The sequence below is a fragment of the Rhea pennata genome, chromosome 1 (assembly GCF_028389875.1).
Source record: "Rhea pennata isolate bPtePen1 chromosome 1, bPtePen1.pri, whole genome shotgun sequence".
Taxonomy (NCBI): domain Eukaryota; kingdom Metazoa; phylum Chordata; class Aves; order Rheiformes; family Rheidae; genus Rhea; species Rhea pennata.
This window is the reverse complement of record NC_084663.1, coordinates 161,257,092-161,273,760: the sequence shown is the minus strand read 5'-3', so window position 1 is coordinate 161,273,760 and position 16,669 is coordinate 161,257,092. Positions and strand designations below refer to the sequence as shown.

Here is a 16,669-nt window from a genome sequence, read left to right as displayed (position 1 = left end):
CTTCCCTTTTCCTAAATATTCATCTAGGTATAGGAGAAGAATGACTTCTCAGAAGTGGTATCAATTGCTGTTATAACCTTCTTGACAGTTTCAAAGAAAGTATTTCATACCAGTAATGACCAAACTTCACTAAAACCTTAACATGGTTTCAGTGACACAGGCAGACTACAATGTGAAAGTACACATCCTGAAAGCTAAGAGGTGCATGCTAGTCTCCTCTGCGCTGCAGTGGAACAACAGTGCATAAGACTACCGTAACAACATCGGACTTGAGAATTAGCGTCAGCTCTTGCAAATCCAAGATGAGCCTCCCTTTTCTGTTTCTCTCTGACACCAAATAGTAGTAAGGAGGAACTGGTTCTCTTGCCTTGAAAGCTAAAAACCAATTAATTTCTTGTCTTCAGGCTGCCTGAAAGGGAAGGAACAGCAGTTGGGCAGGCAAAAAAAGATAAAACATTAATACATGGATGTGTAGTCCAGCAACCATTAATTGTTTACTATGGCAGTACAGGCAACTATATGCTTATATAAATAATTGCCAGAAGGGGATGAAGAAGGAAAGTTAGAGACCGAAGAAAGCAGTTATCAGGTGTGCTGTGTTAAACAGTATTGGACTGAAGCTTTCTAGAATTGGTCATTTAGCACTTAGCATAACTCGCTTAGCATTAGTAGCTAAGGTTGCTGAAGCCTTGGGCCACAAGATGTGAACTTTTCACCTAGTTAAGGAAAAGAAGGCCCCAAATCTGGTTCAAGCTGGAAAGGTAAGGAAGCCTAATTGTCTAGCAAGAGAAGCTGCAGGGATAAGAGAGGAATTCTTTACGGCCTGCTTAGAAGCAATGAAGGTACACAGGAAACATGAGAAGACCACAGACCTAAATTTTACAATTGGTCCAAACCACCATATGAGGGGCAGGGAAATTTAGAATGTAAGAGTTTAAATACCCAGGAATTTCTTTGTTTGAGGTCCCTCTTCAGAAGCACCCAGCTCGAGCTGTAATTTCTGCACGTGCCATTAAATCTTATTTTACTCTAATTTTGGTTCGAATGACTGTTTCAGTGGGAACCTGGGGTCAGACCCTGTTCTGGAGACCAGCAAGTCTCAACTTCCACAACATGCTGACAAACCTTTGACAGCACCAATGTTTTGTACAAAAATTGACCTCCACCGTATCAGATGCTGTTGCTGCCTGCCTGCTCTGGGCAGTAAAAGCCCCCAAAATCTTGGTTTTCAAAGTATGCAGTCTCAGCCTTTTTACCACTTAGGCTCTTTCTTTGAAATGCCCAGAGCACTTTAGCAGCCCATACATCTCCATACAAGGTACTTATAACTAGAGCCATGAAGTCCATTGCAACATGGCTGAAGGTGAACAGACCAAATCATGGTAACTGCTGCATAAAGGACTGGATAAAGCAAAACTCTGAGACATGTAGACCTTATCCATTTGGGTTCTACATATCTCTCTTAAGCAAAAGACAGAGTTGAAGTAGCACTGTTTGTGAGTGCCTCACAAAGAACTGATCCCTACACTTCAGGGCACAGCAATGCTTTGAGAAGACTTTTTTTCTTTAATTGGATGGAACAATCATGCTGTGCCATTAACGAAGAACCCAGGTGCTCAAGATTTCCTGGATCTGAGTTTAGGTATGATTGTTTCAGAGCTGCTCTACATCACTTAGCTTGGACGTAATAGCTAAAAATGGGATATTGTAAACCAGACATTGAGTGTTTTTGTAAAACCTTGGATATTGAATAAGACAATGACTTAGTAGGTTGTAATTTTGTTAGTAGACTTAGAAAAGATAAAGAACACACATAGGACATGAAATTGTTTCTGGAAGCAACAGTCACCAAAGAGACAAAATTATAGTAATTCTTCTTTCTTTTTCTGGTTTATATTTTATAGAAAGCAGAATCTAGGAAATACATCCTATTAAAGCATCTTTCTGCTAAACATAGCTCCATGAATTAGTTGAGGGTACATACACTAGTATATATTACGACTGCATCGACCATTGCAGGAAAAAGAACCAAAAAAATGCTACATATAAGTATTTTATATGGATTCTCTTTTTATACAGGTTAAATATTTTCCTTTCATCATTTTTAGATAAGCACTCTCTGTTTTGCTAGATTTCACATATTCTGTTTTATGGCTCAAATTAATTCTGGACTGATGCTAGTTTCCATAGGAGAAAATTTGCAGTCTTGATAGATGCAAAGTCTAGCAGAAGCTGAGGAAAGGTTATGCAAGCTGAGTTAGGTTCCTCTTCCATTCCTGTGTCAAGCCTTACAATCCAAAAAAGCTCAAATATAGTGGCACTGACTATGCAGAAAGTACTGTCATAGGAAGTACTGTCTCAGATGCATGAAGTGGAAAGTTTGTACAGAAAGTGTACTGCAAGTTAAACTCGACTATCCCATACAAAAATAAAAAAGAATAAAATGCTAAACTATGCATGTGGTTGGTGGAGAAAAGCAGTATGACTTTATTTTAAAATGCTATTTTTATTCATAATTGATGAATTTCATAGCAGCGATTAAAACGTATCAACATCAGGAGTAACTCTTTAAAAAAAAACAAATATTTTTAAAGTGGAGAACCTTAAATATAAAATGAAAAGGGCTTGGTAAGATCAAGTATGTAGAAAGTACAAATTCAAAATACTATCTATTTTTCTCTTCATTACACTTACCTTTTAGTAGCCTTCTTCAGAAGCTTTTTTATTTCATTAGTCTTACAGGTGTGCTTCTCATGGATAACCACAAATGCACTGCAGCCTTCTGGTGGAGGTTCATCAGCTGCAATCTAGTATTTCAACAATTACATTCAACCAGACTGCTCTGATTGCAGTTCAACTTAAAACATACATTCCTTTGATTAAAATAACTCAACAGCTGCTACTGAGTTGTGTTTCTAATTAAGCTCATTCAAAATTGGGTATATGTGAAAAAAGCAATAGAAAAGATCAAAAGATTGTGACCTTACAAGCTTTAGTGAGCTGTAGCCTATCAAATGTAGTCAGATTCCAGAAAATGCAAGTCCATTAACGTTTTGTAGACAGGACTGAGGAATCTCATCCAAAAGCTAAAAATCACAGAATGCACTCAAGAGATTTTTTATTTTAGTTACTATCAGCAATTACATTAAAGATATGACTAACCAATAAATCCCAAATATTTCACATCCTCTCTCCCTCTCCTCTCCATTGTTTTTGTCAGGTTGGTTTTTAGAACCCTGTTCAGCCATTCCTAGGTAGAGTTTTGACTATGATGCTTCATCTCTTTTTATTAACCATAGCAATGACTCTGTGCTCAGAAGCAGATAGAAGGATAATAGAAAACAGAAGCAGAATAAGGATGATAATGAAAAGATTTGATTCTGAGATGACCATATTCCACCAGAGAACACTTGCAAAAAACCCTAACTCTCCCAAAGCTTAAGACCTCATTCAAAAACAGATTTTTCTCTTTATCTTGAAGGCTGCATTGCTGAAAGGAAGTGCAGTTTTCAGCTAGAAGCACAGTGCATTTACATTCTCCCACTTTTTCATCAGTAGCAAAGTAGGTATTTGATTATTCTATCTTCCAACTTATGAAATATTAGAATAATATGAACAACAAGAACTCCACTAAGTAATAAATTAACTGTTTTGAAGCTACAGGAAAGTTCATACTTTGGAAATGTCTAAATTCCCATAAGGATATTTAAAGCAATGCAAAAAAATAAACGCGAGCTTTAAGAAAGGACTGCAAAAACCTACCCTGAAAATAAAGCTGTCCATACAATTAAATCCGAATATTTGTTCTTCACACTTAATAAAGACAGCTAACAAAACATCATGTTTTATCTTTTATAATATTGATCAGGTTTGATGCCGAGGAATGTCTGCATATATTTTACTGAACTGTAATAATGAAAATTATTTACTCTGAAGCCAGAATGCAACATAAACCCACACACCAAATATATCAGATATTATACACACCTGTTGAAACATCTGAACAGTTGGAGAGTATGCCCTTATGGAAAGTGCAAACTTCAATAAGTTGATCTGTAAATTGGATAAAAATTGTCCTGCTTTCTTCAAGATTAAATTGTAGTAAGAGTGCTCTGAATCTATTTAAAAAAAAAAAGAAAAAAAAAAAAGACAAACTTATAGCATTTAGCCACAAACGATGTGGCATCTACCTGTGCTACATAATAAGAAAACATTATATTAGTACTGACAGGCAGTCTGAAGATTTTGAATACTGTCAATTGTTTCCTTTACTACTAAAAAGCCTAATGTCAACATAACACAAAAGCATCAAAAGTGAACATAATAGTGCTTGTTAACATCCATATAACTTTCAGCAATAGAAAAAAAGACAATAATGCCTCTCTGCAGCGCCATACTGAGAGACGTGAATATAGTTTATTCATTACTTTTTATTTTTCATGCTTATGCTAGGCTTTTTATGCATATTTTTAAGGCTTTTACCTTCAGCTAGCATTATTTTTAAGATGATTTCTTCACATTTAGTCTTGGGACACTAACTATGCCACTTATGTAATGCAAAAAACATTCTAATGGAAACATTCTTTGGGTTACTCTTATATATCCTATTTCTTCCCTAAAGATGCATGATAAAAAAGAATGAGAAGGGATACAACACATGAAGTGGTTCCCCACACACCCACATAACACCTTCCTAAGGCCAAAATTAGGGCTCCATGTAGGAAGGAAAGGTGGACGGGGACTAAGAACGATAAAGAACTCCATTTCTTCTTCCAGTAGAATAATTCAAGTGACTATTCTCACACTTCCCTTAGACTGTGAGGCAAAAGAGCCTAATTAGAAGAAGTTGTAATACTGTTCTACCAAGCTGTAAAACAGACGTGATTCTGTTTAATGGATTTAACAAATAATGTTTTCCACAATTTTGAATCAGGCTATACAAATTCTAATACACAAGTGAATATGATACTCTTCAACACAAATTATCTAAAGTCAAGGACCCAAAGCTGTTACCATATTAGACATTCTGCTCCACCTCTCTTCCAGAGGTTGCTCTTCCACAGCAGCAACAGCTGAAGCACACGCAAAACAGTCCTGAATGGACAATTTACGGCCCAGCACATCTAAGTAGTCAGCCTAGATTTTACTTACATTAATAGACAGTATCTGTAAACTGCAGTGATTTAAGACCTTCTTCGTATGTAATTCAAGTATTCTCCTGCTAAGGTGAAAACTTGCAGCGAAGGAGAGAGTTGAGGAAAGGAACTATTCTAGCTGCCCAGCTTGAACTCGCCTGTGTTCTTAGGTCTATACCTTACTTTAAAGGTGCTTGAGAAAATGGAACAGGCATTCCTGCAGGAAACCCCTCTAGCAGTCCAGTGTTGGACACACTTCATGGGCTGATAGTTTGGACTCCTACATAGTGTGAAAATCATCTCACATGATCCTACTCATCAAATTTAACTTGTCTCACCCACAGTACATCTCAGAAGTACTGATATCATGATGACTGCAGCAATCAAAACAGCTTTCCCTTATCATGGCCTAGTTTCCAGCAAATACTAGACTACACAGTGTGGTCCTGCAGGCCCTAACTGTGCAACTATCACTTAACTACACCTCACCCTAGGTGTAAATAAACCCCAAAGCCTAGCACATTCTCATGAAAAAGATCTCTTAAAACGGGTTCAAAAAATCACCTCAAAACTTAGAAATAAAAGAAACCTTGGAGAATAAATGTGTTTGCCTACTACATTCACCATAGATGTCAAAACATCAGAAAACATCTTTTGGTCTACATAGACAACCTAGCCTTTTATCCTTCCCATTCAAGAGAGGGATTATAATAATTACAGTTTTTATAGTACCCTGAACTTTCTTTGTGGCATTTCATTAATATTACTTATATTGCACAGATCAGGCCAAACAATTTCCTTCTTACCTTATTTCCTTTCCGAAGTATTGTAGAATACTGTCACATCTTTTTTCTTTGTTTTAGCAAGGATTTTTTTTTCTCTAAGCTCTATATAAATCATAAATCTCAAATATTTTAAACCACTGAATTCTTCTAATTTTTAAAATTTTTAAAAGCATCTTTCTAGTATTGCAGTATCCAAATTGGTTTACTGAAGTACTTTTTTTCCTTCTGTTTGCCCTACCACTGCCAATTCTTTTTGCATATAATTTACATTATTAAGAACTTCCTATCCTCTCACTTTCCTTATTACAACCTCTTATCTTCTCTCGTTCTTAAAATCCCTAGGGTCTCCTTTCTGCCTTTTCCTCCTTTTTAAAATGCATTATTTATAAAGCCTGAGTTTGCTGTAATTCACCACAGAAAAATCTAGGATTACAAAAGGGCACAATCTACATTTCCAGGAAGCTGCCTTCCCATAAATTGTATACATTCATTACTGTCTAAAATTAAATTCCCAGGCAAAAAAAAAAATTGTTCTTTGTTTTCTACAGCTACCATAACCCTGGCAGAACTGAAATTAAATAGATTTGGCTTCACAGGTTTCAGGCAGTGAACGTCAAAGATTCTGGAAGTAGCAAATACTTCCAGACTGAAATGTCTTTCCAGCAACTTTAATTTTGATTTTCTTCACATTATTTCCACAAAAATAAAAATTCCATCTGAAATTTTGTACCTCTCAACTCAGCCACAAATAACATTCTCCTGGACACAATAAAGAGTTACTAAATATACAATTCTGAAGATGTTACCTTAATAAGATATTTTCATAGACTTACCCCCAATTAACCGTTTTTAAGCTACCTGCTTTAATCTGCTCAAGCAGTTAGACTGTTGTTCAGCCTTAGTAAGTCATGTACATTCTTCTATGTTAGTATTTCTTAACATGTAACAGGCTAAGGCAGAGACTGCTATATGACATCCAAAGACGGTTTCTACTCAGATATATGCTACTATACATCTTTCAGTAATTGTGCCACTCCAACTAATACTCTTTATTCTAGCTGACCATTTCATTTTAGATGCCTAATGCAAACTTCTGTACTAAAGCAGCTTAACTATTGCTAGATACATTTTATGTCTGTAATATTTCTATTTCACATTTAATATGTTGACTTCACTACGAAGTCAGCCTCCTTAAGTTCAAATAGTCAATACTGACGTGATTTTGTTATTAAATAACCGCCTACTTTTTCTCTACAATTGAATCTTTCCTTCCCATTTCATTCTTAAAGAGCATTGGCTTGCTTGTATAATACTACCTCAACTATGAACTGAATTCTAGGAAAGACATACTTGGTGCCAAAATTTGAAGTTCTCCTGCAGGAGTTTGTTGACTGTAATGATAAATAAATATATATACCAACTGTTTAGGATGATTAAAATAATATTTTATCATATTCACAAACTTCTCTGCTACCAGCATCTTTCTAATTCTTTACTATCAAGATAAACCCACAGACTACCCTGCTGGTATTATACAAATCCTCAACCACACCGATTTTATCTAGGTAAATTAAGTATGTAACTAACAGCAAATTTTAACAGACATCTATGTCACTAAGAGTAACTGTTACTGAAGTTTCAAATTCCTTGGGAAGTTGGTCCAAGCAAGCAGAGAAGACAGTGCTGATTAAAAAGTCCTGGCAGATCATCTAATTCATCAGTCTAGTCTCAAGTCAAGATCAGCTATGTCTAAACCACTCACAGAATAAGAGAGTAATTTAAGTTGAAATGGACTTCTGGAGGTCATCTGGTTTAACCTTTCACTCAGAGTGGTTTTAATTTCAATGCTAGATTAGGCTGTTCCAGGCCTTGCACAGCAGAGTTTTGGATACCATCACAAATGTTGATTCCACACGCTCCCTGAGGAACCTACTCCAATATTTACTTCTCCCATGGCAAAAACATTATTCCTATTAATTGATGAAAATTTCCTTATTGCAACTTGTGCACATTGCTTTTCATCCTATTGGTGTGTACATTCAAGAAAAGCCTGGCTCCACCTTCTTTATTAGGCAGTTGAAGATGAAAGATCTCCCCTTATTCTTCTCTTCTTCAGATTGAAAAAAAACTAACTTTCTCAGCTTTTCTTAAATCATGTCCTCCAGTCCCCCAGCCACTGTGGCAATTCCTAGTATGTCAGTGTAAAGACACTGTAAGCCCCTTTGTAACTTTCTTGGGAACCCCAAGCTGGACTGAGGCTGCAGATGCAGTCTCAAGCATCAAACACGGGAACAACCACTTTGCCTGACTTGCTGGTTACACTCTTGCCAATGCAGCCCAGTATGTGGTTGATCTTCATAGGCACAAGAGTGCGCTGCAACTCGTTGTTGACCAGAACACCCAGAGCTGTTTCTCCCCAAACTCTTTCTTGCAGGTCAGTATCCAGCACACACTGTTGCTGAAGTTATTCAAGTCCACACACAGGAGTCTGCAGGTACATTCTGAACTTCCTTGTCTTTGTCAGCCCATCTCTCCAGTCTGTCAAGGTTCCTCTAATGGCAGCCTCATCTTCCAGCTTCTCAACTTCTCCCTCTAGTCTTTCAGGACTTTGTGGAGGGCACAATACTGCCATCATCCAGGGCATTGAAAAAAACATCAATAGCATTGCCCACAGTACTGATCCCTGACAAATGCCAGTAGCCAGTCACTAGCAAGGCTCCAGGGCCTGCTTCTGCTTTACACATTCTCATGCACTTCAGTGGAATGGCTCTGAACAGCATTCACCAGTCAGGCCCACTATTTTCAGTGATTGTCTCCTCTTTCTTATATGATACAGATCATTCCTACTTTTCATTAGTTCACAGAAGCGAACTCTCTAATTATTACCCTGTAACTATTATCATATAGTTCTTTGCACCTCTTCTATGATATCCTTTCTAAAAAAAAAGAGAGGCAGAGACAAAAAGGGCAGGGAGGCAGAACTAGAACACCATAGTTTACACAGCTCAAAAGTACATCACAGAATTATAAACTGCAAAAAGATACAGACTACCACACTGTTCTCTTGTTTATATCCCAATATCACATCCCAATAATTCCTTAAGGCTATTTGCTCTTTTTTTTTTTTTTTTTTTTTTGCCACTGCTGAGCACTGAAATAATGGTTTCATTAGACTATCCACAAGGACATCACAGTTTTTCTTGACTTATATTTAGTCAGTCATATCTGTGTTTGTAGAAACGGGCTTTTTTGTAAGATCTCTTTTCATCCATCCCATTCACAGTATCTTGTGCATAACAACAGAGATTCTGTACGTAACAGATTCATTCCTGCTACTTCCTGCATGATCCTCCCAGAAATTCTCAATTTTTGTTTTGACTATTAATATAATCTTCTATCAACTGCTAGCTTTCCCCCCCATACCAACACCATTCATCACCTTTTATCAGCAGCTGAACCAGTTCAGCAACCACCTCTGGGGGAATTTTTCACTATTTCTACATATTTGTATATTGCACTTAGGGATGAGCACTACTCATGCTCATCCCTAAGGAGTTCTGCTATTCTGAAGTGAAGCACAAATGATACAGCCTTACCTTGCAGCTCTTTTTTTCTCCTGGACCTACTTGTAGGCCAACAGATGGACAAAGACTGATCAATCCGTTGGAGAGCCTACCAGACTTGCAATTTTTTTTATTATTATTATTACAACTTCAGCAATTAACTGCCAAAATGTTTTCTGGGGTGACCCACTGTAACTTGTTTAGTTTGATGGATTTTATGCTTTGTTCTTCTGTCCAAATTTCCTTTTCAAACTTCTACCAAGTTTTATATTCTGTTGTCTAATCATACAAGGTTTTATCCTATTTCGATGGTGATAAAGACCATTTTTGGAAGGCATGCTGGTGTTTTAAAATAAGCGTTTATGTCATCTACACATACAAAAACTTTTTTTGATCCTACTTCTCATATTTTCTTAGCTAGCATTCTCATTTTCACACCATTCCTTTTATTTATTTGTAGTAATCTTCTTGGATTGTCTCATCTACAAACATCCTTTTTGCAGAAAACATCACGTCTGAATATTGTATAAACTCCTGCTGAATCATGAAAGAGGGTAGGTAGCTTTAATCTTCACACTCCTGTTCTATTCTGTAATAGTAGTTCAACCTGTCTTGACTTCCTTGCTTTTAAAACCCTCTACAGAGAGAAATCCCTTAAGAAATATGCTGAAACTTTGTGAAAGAAAAATACATAGCAAGCAATAGTGGAACAGTTAGGCTTTACTCAGCTACAACTAACTAGTGTGTTAGCTTGACTTCAAAAGTCACATACAATGCAAGATAATAAATTAAAATTAGCATACTTTTTGTTAACTTACCTCCTTGCTTATAAATTGTTAATTCTCGTACAGTTTCCAAGAACTGCCAAAACTTCTCATTACCATCTTCTGCAACAAATTCACTGTTTAAGAAATAAAAATGAATTGGCCATAGATTGACTTTGTCCAAACACGTACCACAGTAAAATCTTTGATTTTTAAACAAAGAAACAGCAATAACCAAGCATGAATTATCATCTAACATCTCTGCAGTATAATAGAAATAAAAAAATAGAACGAGATATTACTAGTCTGAATTCAGTAATCAGAGCTGCAAAGCAAGTAGACTACTCTCTGATACTCAAATAAACACAAGTAAATTTTTCACTTTATTTTTCCACATGTGTATCAATATACAGGTATATATAAAACCAATTAAGCATAAAAAATTTCTTTAATTAGCAACTAAATACACAAATAAGAACACAAACTTTGTCAGGTTATAATTTTTAATTAAATTATAGATTTCTATGAATGACAGTGACAGCTTAGATATGCAGGGGAGGTCCCCAATCTCTGGAAGAGTTTCAAAGATGGGTTAATCATTACCAACATTAAAAGATTAGAGAGGTTTTACTTTATTTCAAATACTGTTTTACAGTTTAGTGGTACCACTTCTAAACTTTGTTGTTATTAATGGAGTATCACTCTCCCCCCTAGTCTGCCAAAAAGATCTACTTGCTACATAACTGTATTGCTCTCTGATCTTTGAAAGTTTTCCAGCCCTTTGATCACAAAAGCTTTGAATTCTCCCATTCATTGCAGTTCTTCATACAGCAGCAAATAATGTTAAATTAAATAAATAAATAAATAGATAAACTGGCAGAGGAGCCAAGAACATGTGTAATACTGAAAAACACTTTCACTGAATATTTTGACGATTACAAGTTAACAGTAGCCTTTTAAAGACACGTTTTACTACTACAGCTGCACAGCTTTACTAACTCTTTTATACGTTATTATTTCATTCATGAGAGGAAATATATTAACTGGGGTGAGAGGAAGAGACACTGTTAATACTGTACAGGGTTCATGTAGGCTGGCTCATTGTGCTTCCTCAACCTAACTTGCAAGACGTCTGAATAGGATAAATAAATACAAAATAATTTAAGCGGTATGGGACAGCCAGTCCATACTACATCCATTTTATAAACGAAGGGAAAAACAAACTAAGTCTCATACCTAAGGAGTACTCGGGCAGACACGCATTTAGTAGGAGGGGAGGAGGAAACGCAGCCATCCTCCCCCGCTCACAGCTCACCTTCCCCCGCCCCTCCTTGCTCTCCAGCCCGTGCCGGCTCGCCCTGACGGCGCCTCGAGAGGCAGAAAGGGGCGAACAGGGGGCGCAGGGCGGCAGCCCGGGAGGGGACAGCAGGGCCAAAACCCTGGCACGGGGCCGAGGAGCAGTAAAGACCCGCTGGGCAGCCCGCCTACACAGACCACAGCGCTTCGGCCCAGTTTCCCGCTCAACCCGCGCGGCGAGGGGTCGGAAGGAGTCATCCCCTGCTCCTGCCCCTCGGAGGGGTGGGCCGCCCCCCGGTCAGCACGGGGCGCTGCCGCCGCCGCCGCTCCCCTTCCCCGGCCTAACGGCCCCGCGCGGCAGTTGAGCGAGGAGGCTGCACGCACGCACCTCGCCTCCAGCAGCAGCGGGGTCGCCGGCCACTTCGCCGCCAGCCGGGCCGTCACGGCCGGGGAGGAGGCTGGAGCCCTGCCGCCCGGGCACGGCTGCGCGCACAGGAGGGCGAGAAGAAGGGGAAGCAGCGGCGGCGCCATGAGGAGGAGCAGCCGGTGAGGGGCGAAGGCAACAGCCACCCCACGCGGCGCCGGCCGGAATCCCCCGCCTCGGAGTGCGCGCCAGGCCCCGCCCCCCGAGTCCGTGCCTTGTCCCCATTGGCTTGGCCGTGCCCTCTCTAGCTGCCTATTGGCCGCGCCGGAGACCAACCGGCGGCTGACGCCGCATAAATAACGGCCCCAGCTACAGCCCGTCTAGGGTGACACGCGGCGCGCGGGCGCCTTGCGAGGGTGTGCGGTTGGCGCCACTGCGCACGCGCGGAGGCGGCGCTAACGGCTGCTCGCTCGCGGCGAGCCGTTGCGGGTCGGCGCGGCCGTGCGTCGTGACCCTGGCAGCGGCCGCGTGTTCGCGGATCGCTTTATCAGCGTGAGGGCTGCGAGAGGTGCCTTTATATTTTCCCTTTGGGGGCTCTGCCCTTGCTTTAGGGATGATTGGTCTGTTCGAGGAGTATTTTTGACAGTGCTGGTTTTGCTTACAGCTGGAAGGGGGTGGGTTTGTCCTGCTGCCTCCAGCTGTCCTGAAGAGTGTTTTTAGTGTTCATACTGCATGGAGCCCTGTGGAGTTATTCTGGAACTTGAACGAATGTGATGATTTCTGTGATGCTCTCCAAGCCTTCAGATGGCTTTACCCATGCTTTACCCTAAATGTGCTTTGGCCCCTCACGTGCTTCTCCAGGTTAAAAGCAGTAGCTATGAACTGACTAAGGATGTTTAACTTTGCATAGAAATGGGTGGAGGTATGAGGAAGTTCTTAATTTTCCTTTCCTTGAAAGGAAAAACTTTATGAAACAATATATATTTTGAGATATATTCTGTTTCTTACCAGCATCATTTTACTTTTGAAAAACATCATCCTTTATGGAAAAATGTAGAATACTATAGTTTGAGCCACTTCTCCATCTAGTTCATGGTTTTTCATACTGATGATCTCCTGATTTTTTTAATATAAATTTGAAATCTTACTATTTCATCAACACAATTGCTCTGCCTTTTTTTTTTCCCTCCCTTTAGCTGTATAGCAAAGCTAAGACAGCTGGTGTAGGTGCTAGAGCAGGATTGTGATGTGAATATGGAGCAGTTCTGACTATTGGAGGAAAAATTCTCCATCTATATTAAGGACATGGGATGTTGCCTTTTCCAAAGTCAGTCAAAATAATGTAACATTGTATATACAAATGGAAGGAATCCATTTGCCAGGTCCTGAATCTGTGGTGCAAAAACTCTGGCCAAGCAAAAAACTAACATGCATATACTGCTAAGTCTGCAGTTTTGTAAAATAAACACATCCCTGTAGGTTGTTCAGATGGAAAATCAGTCTGGGGCCTTTGTGTTTGACTTTTCTTGACTTACTCCCACAAAACTGTGCTGTTACAATGCCTCAAATAATTTTCAGGTATCACTCTACCACATCAATGATGATGACTTTAATGTAAAACAGTTGACTTGAGTAACCTCACATAAGACTATTAGTAAAGCTTCATATACCACCATGGAAATAATTCAAAGCGCAAGAGAATTTCCAAATGCTTTGTATGTAAGGTCAATAAAGATAGGAAAATCCTTTATATGGAAAAGACTGTTATTCAGATACTGTGTCAGCAGCTGAATTATTTTCTTTCCACAGAAAGTAAAAATGCATACAATGAGCTGATAAAAGGTGCTTCTGTCATTTCCTAGCAAAGTTCAAAATGTGTATGATGGACTTAGAAGAATTTATGGTAAAACTGTTCCATGTATTTAGCTTAGCTATTTTGTTTTGGCCATGTATCAAAAACGTAACAGACCTTCAATGGGCAAAGAAATTACTAATGAGTTGCTTTTTGCTGTATCTTCAATCAAAATTGAAATTTACTGGGCATGTTTCCTGTATATATGCATACATCAAGCATGTTTCATATCTATATAAGATACTATGTATTTGTGATAATGGATATGTCTATCTTATCTGAATCTATTAATGGCATTTCTATATAAAATGGCTGTTATATTGTGTTTTATGTTGATATTGAAGAGGCTTGAATTTGAATTCTTAATAGCTTGCACTTGTCTCACCTTGAGCTGTTATGCTGTTATGATTTATTATTTGCTATGCAAAAATATAAATAAAAGTTTGTTGCCGTGGGTTATGGAAATACAGCTATCTGTGAATTCAGTGGCAATGTAAACTGGTAGCTCTGAATCAATGGTCAGGTAATTAGTCTGTGCTGAACTACAGAATACAGTTGGTCTAGTTTTTCTTACGAGCAAAGATCCTCTCTGCCTGAATTCAGAGACTGCCATGAGCCAGAATCTCCCTGGCAAGATGTCTCTGTCTTTCAGCCAATCCAACAGGTAACTTAGAAAATTTGTTTTACTAGATGCCTAAAATTTAGGATCATAGCTAGCATAAATTAAATTGGAAGGGACCTCAGGAGGTCTGTAGTTCAACCTGCTGCTCAAAGCAAGGTCAGCTTTGAGGTCAGACCAGGTTGCTTAGAGCTTTGCTCAGTTGGGTTTTGAAAACCTCCAGGGATGGAGCCTGGTCAGCATCCCAGAGAGGCCTGCTCCACTGCTTGAGTTAGTTGCAGTTCTGTTCACTCTTCAGAAATAGAGTGTTGCAACAGAGAGTGTGTGTCATCTTCCTTGTAAAAGATTTGCATGATAATCCATTTTTACTTTTCTTTGGTACCTTAGCTAAATTCTAGGCACAAAGAGCCAATATTCACATTTCAAAAATCAATTTTTATGTTTGGGCAAAGACAGATTTTAATCTTCAGAGCAGTGTGCAAACTGGAAGATGGAGAGCAGACTTAATCTTCATTTCCACAGCGGTTTTATGTAATTAAGCATTCTAAATACCAGACTTAGACATTCTTGTAGGTACATTTCATATATATGTGAGAAATACCCTTAGTTCTCTGAAACTGTTTTTCAGCTGAACAGAAAAACAATTACTGCAAAATTTTGTAATTATTCATATCACAGCTGTGCAAATAAGAATTGATTACCATAGCTGTTTCAGTGTGAACAGAGGAAGTGATTAATGGAGGCTTCTTGATAAGGCACAAATATTTTATAGTAGAAATCATAGTGAGCTATATCTATTTAATAGAAGTAGTAGCAATAAGAGGGAATAAGTTGAGCTTCATCAGCATATTCAACTAGCTGAAAATAAAACTTCGCTTTTTTTTTTACAGATCAGGAAGTATCCTCTAGCTAAAAGGCTCAGATTCTCCCTAACTTAGAGGTAATATAAATCATGAAGAGTAGTCAAAAAATATACCTGTTACCTAGTTATTAACTGACAGCCTCCTGAGCAATAAGTGCTGGCATCCTTTCATCTCACTGCAAGATTGGATGCCAGTCTCTTCAAAACACATCAATGCCATCTTATGTCATTATAAATACTACAGGCATTTGAGGAGTTTTCCCTGAACAGGCTGAGCACACCGCACTGAATCACTTTTCATCCATTCCATCTGAAATAAAGACCAGCCCAAATTATTTAGTTAGCATACCTCAGTATGGTAGTACTATGTAATAAACAATGCAAAACATATGTTATAATCTTCATTTTGATTTGAAGGGAAGATTTGAAAGAAAAAAAAGTGATGCAGAAGTAGCATAAGTGTGTCTTCCAACAGCTCACAGCAGCTGTCCAGTGGCAACTTTCTGTAATCAGAATTTATGCTGTTTTGATATACCTGAACTGCAGCTAAGGTGACAGTAAACAGCTCTTGTACAGTATGCGTCTTTCAAACACTATTTTAATCTTAAAAGAAACTGAAGCAACATTTTATTTTATAAAGCAAATGTAGAAATGTAGAAACAGCTTCTTATTTAAATTGCCCTAGCTCAGGAGAGTAAAGCATATACTTTGTGGGTCTGATCAGCTGATCCCGTATGAATTTCTGGACATGCCTGTACTGCATAGTAGAACACAATATTCTAATTTGGCCATAACGGGGAATGCAGCTCCATTTGGATACACCAGCTAGGTTCGTTAGAGATGTCACATCACACTGTTGTGCCAACAGGACAGTGTGGTTGTACTGCTTTCTGAGCTCTACTAGCTCAAAACATGTCAAATCTAGACAAATTACCAATGAATAAAATCTAAATACAAATAGCAGCATTATCTTTAACTGGCATCTTTAACGTAACTGGCTTTTTGAATCTGATGGTGCCAAATCTTAGCCTACTGGATTAAACCCATCATGTAACATGAGCCGGCACTTCTGATGTTGCCAGCTGGGGTACTCTTATAATTACTCTCCTGCTTATAGATACCTATGAGGTTCTCAGATGTTGAAAACAAGTATTTTTCCTATTTTCTCCAATTGTAACTTCTGAACTTGTGTCTGAACTGTAGAAGGGAGAGTTCAGTGAAACATACTGTACTGTAGTATGTCATAGGGGCCTTAGTGGAAACCTTTTTACATGGTTCCCGACACGTTTGTAATCCCTAGGACGTGTCTTACCACATTTCCATTTTTATCATTCAGAAACAGCAATATACTTTATAACATTTTAATAGTATACTTATGTTTGTCTAAACTTTATCAATAAATCTGACAGGAGTACAGGACTGTGACCTT

General features: G+C 38.6%; 1 protein-coding gene across 1 annotated transcript in view; it reads right to left on the bottom strand.

Annotated features, from left to right (window-relative positions):
* Nucleotides 1–12,132, bottom strand: part of UGGT2 (UDP-glucose glycoprotein glucosyltransferase 2) — a 98,516-nt gene extending 86,384 nt beyond the window's left edge. The window contains exons 1-4 of the mRNA XM_062575806.1: nucleotides 11,932–12,132; nucleotides 10,302–10,384; nucleotides 3,988–4,118; nucleotides 2,695–2,807 (exon numbers count right to left, since the gene is read on the bottom strand). Coding sequence (XP_062431790.1) covers nucleotides 2,695–2,807; nucleotides 3,988–4,118; nucleotides 10,302–10,384; nucleotides 11,932–12,074 — 470 coding nt within the window. The 5' untranslated portion in view covers nucleotides 12,075–12,132. The remainder of the gene's footprint in view (nucleotides 1–2,694; nucleotides 2,808–3,987; nucleotides 4,119–10,301; nucleotides 10,385–11,931) is intronic.
* Nucleotides 12,133–16,669: the final 4,537 nt, after the last annotated feature.